This window comes from Thamnophis elegans, chromosome Z (genome assembly GCF_009769535.1).
Source record: "Thamnophis elegans isolate rThaEle1 chromosome Z, rThaEle1.pri, whole genome shotgun sequence".
NCBI lineage: Eukaryota > Metazoa > Chordata > Lepidosauria > Squamata > Colubridae > Thamnophis > Thamnophis elegans.
In genome coordinates this window covers 117,068,835-117,077,925 of record NC_045558.1, presented here as the reverse complement: position 1 = coordinate 117,077,925, position 9,091 = coordinate 117,068,835, and the positions used below count along the sequence as shown (strand labels likewise).

Sequence of the window (9,091 nt, the reverse complement as noted above, 5' to 3'; positions counted from 1 at the left end):
TCAGATAGGTGGTACGTGTCGATACTGCAATGACAAGAAATGCCAAAATTTTCCCTTTGGCTCAATCCACATCGAGAATTGGTTGTAGAATATAATTAAACAGAAAACTGCAAGCAAGGAAACACACACAACAAGCAGCAGCCCAAGGAGTAACAATTCCTGGAGGATATGCAGGATTAGATAGCCTAATGGGACATCAAAAAATCTGTATGGAAAGAAGAGGGAGGAAAAGGGAAAGGAAACAAATACTAAGAGAAAAAAGACACTTGCAAATTTGAGTTAGATACAGAATCTGGAAACACAGGAGCTGTAATGAATTTTTACTGAATGAGGATTAGCAGGATCCTTTTAAATTAGAATTAACAGTATGATTTTCATCATTTCTGTTTACTATGGTGCAGATGTAAAATATTTAACAATCATCAGACAACAAAAATGATATTGTGGCTTTCTTCTTTTAAAATACTGTATATAAATAATACAAGCAGCTGGATTGTAACTCTTTTCATAGGAAAAGAATGTGGTCTCTATTAATTGGGTCCATTTTTTACTTCAGTGTTTAAATAGCATTTAAACATTAAGAAATAAACTGCAAACCTGCACTCCTGATAAAGTTCTTCCTTAAAACAAGCTTAAAACCATATGTTGAGAAATCAGCACATTTTACATGGATGTAAATATGCTTAAGGCTATTTTCTTAATTATTTAATTATTTTTTCTATTGTGTTCCACTTTCAAACATTTCAAGATATACATACATGATTAGTCTGTTTTATTTCATACTGTAGATATAAGAAGACTGGGGAAATATTTAATTACTCCAAAACCATTTGTTATATTTTGAAACTGAGAATCAAAAGTCTAGTTGAATGTTTTATATCCCTTGTACTTTTTATTACTAAAATACTAATTAGCTTAGAATATATGAATCTTTCTCATCCAATATATGAATTTTAATAATGAAATGTGACAATGTCCTTGGCCTTAAAATTGATCTCTGGTCTAGTAGTATAGTAACCATTTATCTTAGATTTACTAGATTTACTTCTAGGGCCATTTTTATGTGAATAGTATCTATAATTAATTTACTAGGTACGATAATTATATATGTATGTATGTATGTATGTGTATGTATATGTATATGATGTATATGTATATGTATGTATGTATGTATGTGTGTGTGTGTGTATATATATATATGTTATATTTGTGCTGATAAATAAATAAAGGGAGACTAGTATAGATCTATTTCAAGCTATTTAGCTCTCATCAGCTAGCCATACCCTTATTGGGATTCGAACCTGTGCCAATTTACTATGGTAGTTAAGGCATCAGGCTAAAAACCAGGAAACTGTGAGTTCTACTTCCACTTGAGGCATAACACCAACAAGGTGACTTTGGGCTAGTCACTCTCACTCAGCCCTAGGAAGCAGGCAATGGCAAACCACTTCCAAAATCTTGCCAAGAAAGACTTCAAGACAGGCACCATGAATAAAGACTGGTTTGAAGGCACAAAAAAGTATGTAAAAATAATAATATAATACAAAAAAATACAGGTACTCCTCAACTTATGATCACAATTGAGCCCAAAATTTATATTGCTAAGTGAGATGTTTGTTAAGTGAATATTTCCCAATTTTACAACTTTTCTTGCCACATTTGTTAATCACTTGTTGTTAATTTAATAACAGGGTTGTTAAAATGATTTTGGCTCCCTCATTGAATTTGCTTGTCAGAAGGTCACAAAAAGTGATCACATGATCCCAGGATACTGCAACTGTCATAAATATGAGTCAGTTGTCATCTCTGAATTTTGGTCACATGAGTATGGGGATGATGCAACAGTTGTAACTGTGAAAAATTGTCGCAAATCACTTTTTTCATTACTGTTGTAACTTTGAACAGTCACTGTTGTAAGTCAAGGGCTACTTGTAGTAATGCTACATGAAAGAATATGCTACATGAAAGAATAATAAATATTATTGGCAAAAGAATGTGACAAATATAAGTTCCTTACCTTTGAAGTAGAATTTGACATGAATGTCCGTTAGTTTTTTTCCAAATATTTGGGATTAACTCGCCATCTTTTGGGACGAAAGGGTGTTTCTGCAAGGCTTCTTCAGAACTTCTGGAACACCCCCCCCCCCCACATATTATAGAACTTATGTGTTAGCATACTTCATTTGAGACAATATACATTCTATATCATTGCCTTCTGAGATTTGTTGTGTCTGCTATGAATTGAGTAAGACAAAATCATTTGAAAGAATTAATCCCACCCAAATTCTGATATATTTTTCTTCTACTTTAAAATGGAAAAAGCAACTGTCAATATATATCAACTTCAAGCTGAAACAATGTAAAAGTATATAATCTATGATTATCCCCACTCCTACTGATTCAGGAATGCTGAGAATAAAGAATAAAAATAATTGCCCTGCCCTAAAATGTGCAGCAACAAAAAATCCCATCATCCCCACAAAATGAAAGCAAGAACTTGTATTTGGCTTGTAACTATCTTCTGTAAAAGCAAATAGAAAAACAAAAATTTATCAAAACCATATACTATATATATTGAGGATGGTATAGTTATTCTTATCAATATACAAGGGATTAGACTGAATAATCTCTGCAGTCCCTTCAACCCTTGGTTCTTTCACTTTGCAAAGTATTTGAGGTAAAGATACTAAGTTGTTAATGTTCTTTTTACAAGACTTGGAAGTACAGTTTAAGTTCAAAAGCTAAGAAAGGAATGAAGCAAAAGTTCTCCTCTAATGGATAAATAACTCACAACTCTTGATGGTTAATAACTAAAGAAAAATTTCTTTTTCCACTAAACTGGCTCAGTTGCTAAAGAGTTCACAGGTGATGAACTAAACAAGAAGCAGCATGAATGCCCCATGTGCAAGAACAATTGCTTCTTCAAAATATATATTTGTTGTTCTTCATTAAAAGCACAAATTCTGCTATTAACATTAGACCAACACCTTGTTCTGCATAATGGATTCAACATGTGCACTTACAATTCTGCTGAGCTGAAAACCATGATTTCTTGAAAGTTAAAATGCACCATCTTGAGGGGAAATGATGAATAACATGTTAATGCTGATTAAGGCTTATTAATGAAAATATATTTTTCAATACTTTAAGCATTTTTCTTATCTCCCAATCTGAAAATTTGTGTGTGTGTGTGTGTATCTATATGAAATAGGCATCACTGAGATTAAGATAAATAATTCAACATAGGACAAAACCCATTAGAAAAATAAATTTTAAAAATTTAGTATTTCTTTTATCCCACAAACTGTTATTTCAAAATAATATTATGCAGATAAGTCCTCAAGGTACTTATCATAACATCTAAATACTATACCAGCATGAAATGTACTAGCCTTAACAATATCTATTGTACCACAGTAACTAAGTTGACATTGTGCTTATTATTTTAATGAATACAAAACTAAGAAGAGATTATTTGATTCCCTTGGTTTGTTTCCTTTCCCCCAAATTGTCTCCTATCAGCAGGTAAACAATTGCCATTCACTGCCCATAACTTGCAGTCGGCTGAGATTGGAAAAGAATAGGCAAGTGCAGAGAACATGTTTAGCCAGCTGTCGAGGTATCAGGCTTAGTTATCAGTATAAGGTGTGCTTCACATCTGTGAGCTGTGTCTAGTGCTCTGCAGAAAGAACATGAAACTCAAGTCTCAAAATACCCAGACTGTGTTGTGAGGATGAGTGAGAGTGAAAATGAAGAGAGCAATCCATGGCAAGTGAACTCTGTTTTTGAATGAAAATAATGAAATTGCAGCAAATTCACATGTTTGGAGCAATGGCAGCACCAAGAAATAACCCAGATTGCCATAAATCTGAAATGATATAAGCAAAATAACACCATCCATATCTCTTGTATTAAATGTCCCCCTTGCAGCCTAAAATTTCGAATATGAATATAGCAGTTTCTGTCCCTGACTGTTTCAATAACTATATTGTGGATAAAGCATGCTGTAGCTTTTGCCACATAGCAAAAACCTAGAAGAAGGCATTGCTTTAAAACTGGAACAGCTAAATATGGCTTTAAGCTAGTTCAGCTGTGTAATAGGGATGAGATAAAAACAATGTCATGAGGACATGGAATTAAAAAAAATGTTATTTGGGCATCTTCATGTTGCAGGGAGGAGTACATGAGCCTTTAATTCCAGTACAGCTTAGGATAACTTAAATCTCTCTGACTCATGGGCCAGAAATGACATGAAAACAGTATCAAGAGCATATAGAAGAAAATAAATGTTACTAGGGTATGTGTATACAATGACTAGAGACAAGATGGGAAAGATCCAGGGACTGTTTACCTGCCCAAATTTACTTATATACCTTCTTTTATTCAGTCAAATTGAAGCTATTTCTAGCAAATATTAACTCAGTAAAATCAAATAAATATATAGAGAAGATAGACAAGTGGTAGCTTACAAAAACAGATCCCATTTGCAGGAAATAGTTCTGTATACTATATTTAATATTTCATCATTGTTATTACAGCCTAAATAGTATTAAGCAAAAATATGCCCTTTTATGTTACATTTTCCTAAGAGAAATCCTATTAGCTTTCCACAAGATACTTGCAACTATATAAATCGAACTATATAAATAGAAGTATAAAAGAAAGTATGGAATTGATTAAACATGAATTGGCTATATTTGAAAAAGCAAAATTGGCACAGTCTATAAAAAAAAGCAAAACAAAATTTCTTTAAGAATGCAAATAAACCGGGGCGGTGGCTATCCTATAGGCTGAGGAAGCAGAAGCAAGAGAAATGGATCAATAAATTACAAGATGAAAAAGGCGAGATCTGCTATCAACTAGAGGAAAAGAAAAGGATTACCCAAGAGTTCTATAAACAATTATATAGAGAAAACCGAGACTATACAAAGGAAGGAATACTACAATATCTGGAAAAGTCAGATCTGTCAAAGATACCAGAGGAAATAAAAGATATGCTCAATGAACAAATTAAAACATCAGAGATAATTGATACATAAAAAGACAAAAGAATAATAAAGCTGCAGGGCGAGATGGGCTGCCAGCAGAAATATATAAAGAATTCCAGGATATGCTTGTTCCAACGCTGTTGGAAGTTTATAATGCTGTGTTGAAAGAGGCGAAGACACCGTTATCATGGATGGAGAATAATATTGTATTATTACCTAAGGTGGACACAGATCAGATCTTTATATAAAATTACAGACCAATCTCAGTGCTAAACGCAGATTACAAGATCTTGCTCTGATAATAGCAGAACAGTTGAAAAAGTTCCTCAAATCGTTCATCCACACAGATCAAAATGGATTCCTCCCCAGAAGAAAAGTTAAAAACAATATGAGAATTATGCTGAACATTCTTGAATATTATGAAGTGCATAATGAAAAATAGGTTGCACTATTTTTTCTCGATGCCCAAAAGGCATTCGACAATATGAACTGGGAATTTTTGCATCAACAACTGGAACACATGGAATTTGGGGATAAATTTATAAACACGATTAGAGCAATATATACAAATCAAAAAGCCAAAGTAATAATTAATGGTGAATTTACGCAAAGTATAGCAATTCAGAAAGGTACAAGACAAGGTTGTTCCCTATCCCTGCTGCTGTTTATATTAACCTTAGAAGTTCTAGCTGGGAATGTACATAAAGAAGAACAGATAAAGCGACTAGAAATTAAAAAGGAACAATTTAAATTATAGGCTTTTGCGGACAATCTAGTTTTTGTGTTAGAGGATCCTATAAAGTCTGGTATGAAACTTATTGGCAAATTGAGAGAGTATGGGAAAGTAGCAGGTTTAAAGATAAATATGACAAAGACTAAAATGCTAGTTAAAAATATGACATCAAAATCGAAAGAGGAGTTAATGAAGAAATTGGGTATCCAAACTGTCAAAAAAGTCAAATATCTAGGAATACATTTATCTGCGAGGTGTGTGTCCATCAAAGAAGACAGCTATACTAATCTGATCAATAAAACTAAGAAAGATTTAGAAAGGTGGAAAAACCTACAATTGACCCTGATGGGTAGGATCAGTCATAAAAATGGATGTACTACCAAAATTTCTTTTCCCATTTCAGAATATTCCCATTAAATGAGAAAAATGTTTTTTTAAGGATTTGAATCAATTGGTTTTGAAATTTATTTGGCAGGGAAGAAAACCAAGAACAAAACTCAAAGCTATGCAAGATTCTAAGGAAAAGGGAGGATTTGGCGTACCAGATTGGAAACTTTATTATACTGCGGTTATAACATGGTTAAAAGAATGGATAATGTTGAGAAATAAAAGATTACTCAAATTGGAAGGTCATGACCTCCAAGCAAGATGGCATGCCTTTGTATGGTATGAAAAAGGATCTGCACATAAATATTTCAATAGACACTATATTAGACAGCCCCTTTATTAATATGGAACAAAATTAAAAATGACCACTATACCGAAACACCCATTTGGCTATCTAGGATGGAAGAGTTATTGAACAGACAGGGGGAGATTAAAACTAGATTAGAATTTGCATCACAAGGAGTATAAGTAGAATGGTGGTCCTATTTACAGATACAATCAAGGTTTGCACAGGATAGGAAGAAGGAAGGTATTGCCAAAGATTACACAATATTAGATAACCTTTTGATAGAGACAGAAAATGACCGTTGACTTACCTGAACGGTCCTTCTATGTGCGCTGCGAGGGGAATCCAAGCATGTGTTAACTTTGTCCATTAGCCTAGAGACTGAGTTATGCAAATTGATGGCCACACCTCCTGACTGGACTGGTTCAGTTTTGCACGAAGGATTAGCCGGTTTGAGAGAAGCAAAAGAAGTCTAGAAGTCAAGGTAAGTCAGAATGTAATCAAAGAAAGGTAAGTCCAGGCCCAAAACACCTGAAGCTGAGAGCAGGTTTGGATTCCCCTCGCAGCACACATAGAAGGACCATTCAGGTAAATCAACAGTCGTTCTCCTGTGCGCTGCTTGGGGAATCCAAGCATGGGACATGCCAAAGCAATAAACCTCAGGGGCGAGAGCGAGGCTGGTCTAGTGTTGTAACCGAAGAAGCCACCCTTTGCAGCATGTGCCGTCCAAAGAATGCCTCAGCCAAGGCATAAACGTCCACCTTGTAATGACAGATAAAGGGTGACGGCAATGACCATGTCGCTGCTCTGCAGATGTCCTCCACCAAGGCTTGTGTTGCCCAGGCCGCTGTTCTGGCAGCACATCTGGTAGAATGGGGAGTGATGTGCCCGGAAACAGGTAGGGACTGACAGTCATAGGCAAGGGCAATACACGCCTTCAACCAGCGGCCAATAGCATGAGAGGATGCCTTCTGACCCATGGCTGGTTGAAAAGACACAACCAGGACCTCCGTCATTCTGAACAACGCAGTGCGTCGCACATAGCAGCGAAGTGAACGACGGACGTCGAGGTGATGCCAACGCCGTTCTCAGGGGTGAGATGGATGTGGGCAGAAATCTGGGAGAGTGATCTCTTGTGACCTGTGGAACCACGAGTTGACTTTTGGAAGGAACGTTGGGTCCAAATGTAATACGACCCTGCTCGGATGGAAGATCCATAGGTCGTCCCGGACGGAGAGCACTGCCAACTCGGACACACGCCTGGCCGATGTGATGGCTACTAAAAAGATAGTCTTAAGAGTCAATAACCTGAGGGAGATGGTCCGAATAGGCTTGAATGGAGCAGCTGTAAGGGCTTTGAGCACCAGGGAAAGATCCCAGGTGGGGGTAGCGATGAACAATGGGCGGACTAAAGTTTGCTGCTCCCTTCAGGAAGGCTCGTGTTAAGGTAGAGGGTGGCCACGCCCACCACCAATCACGGTAGACAGAGCCGCAATTTTACGGAGGAGGGTTTTAGGTGTTAGCCCTTTGTCCATGCCCATCTGTAGGAAGTCTAATACTTGCAGTATGGTTGCCTCGGTTGGATCCGCACCTGTAGCTCGACACCATCTGCAGAAGGCGCGCCAAGTAGCCTCATAAATGCAGGTTGTAGATGGGTGGCGAGCCGCCTAGATCGTGGAGATGACCTTGTCAGAGAAATGCTGTTGACTCAGGATCGCCTGCTCATGTGCCACACGGCTAACTGTAATAGCTGTGGATTCGGATGGATGACGGCTTCTGGATGACCAGCAGTATAATTGGCAGGGGCAGGAAGGCATAAAGGAGGCCCTCTGGCCAAGGGCGGCAAAGGGCGTCGGTGCCTTCCGCCCCTGGTACCTGAAACTTGGTGTAGAATTGCGGCAGGTGTGTGTTGTCAGGTTGAGCGAACAGGTCCACCTGTGGATGACCAAAGCGGTGGGACAGCTCTCAGAACAGGGCTGATGTAAGCGCCACTCCGCCTGATCCAACGTGGCCTGCTCAACCAGTCTGCTTGGATGTTCACAGTGCCCGATATGTGTTCCGCTCGGACTGACAACAGATGGTTCTTTGCCAGTGTTGCAGACGTTCTGCTTCCATCATCAGAGATTTGGACTTCGTCCTCCCCTGGCGGTTGACATGTGCCTTGGAGGCCACATTGTCGGTATCAGCACATTCAGCGTCCAGGCTCCGCGCGTCGCAAGGCAACCTTGGAAAAATGGCGGACAGCGGGTAGAGCGGCCGGCGCGGTGAACCGATCCTCATCCATGGCAAGACAAACCAAGACAATGAACCAACCTTCCACCAAGTATCACCGAAGCGACCTCACCTCCAAGAAAAGGGTTCCCTGGCCCGAAGACTCCAGGAATGCTAACATCCAATTGCTACTTTAAACGAAAAAGAAACAAACCTATTTGCAGAGATATCTAATGCTCTGTGGAAGGAGCTCAAGCTGTTGCACAAGCAGAATTGTAGGGAATCCAAGCTAATAATAATAATGATGAATTTGTCTAATAACCTAGAGAGAATGTCTTTGCGTCTCTTTAGGCTGGACTGAGTTAAAAAACTGAACCAGTCCAGTCAGAGGAGGTGTGGCCATCAATTTGCATAACTCAGTCTCTAGGCTAATGGACAAAGTTAACCCATGCTTGGATTCCCCAAGCAGCGCACAAGAGAACAGGT

At 38.0% G+C, this 9,091-nt stretch overlaps 1 protein-coding gene across 1 annotated transcript in view; it reads right to left on the bottom strand.

The window, feature by feature from the left end:
- Positions 1-9,091, bottom strand: part of CCDC155 (coiled-coil domain containing 155) — a 34,297-nt gene continuing 25,206 nt past the window's right edge. The window contains exons 14-15 of the mRNA XM_032236256.1: positions 2,018-2,128; positions 1-205 (exon numbers count right to left, since the gene is read on the bottom strand). Coding sequence (XP_032092147.1) covers positions 1-205; positions 2,018-2,128 — 316 coding nt within the window. The remainder of the gene's footprint in view (positions 206-2,017; positions 2,129-9,091) is intronic.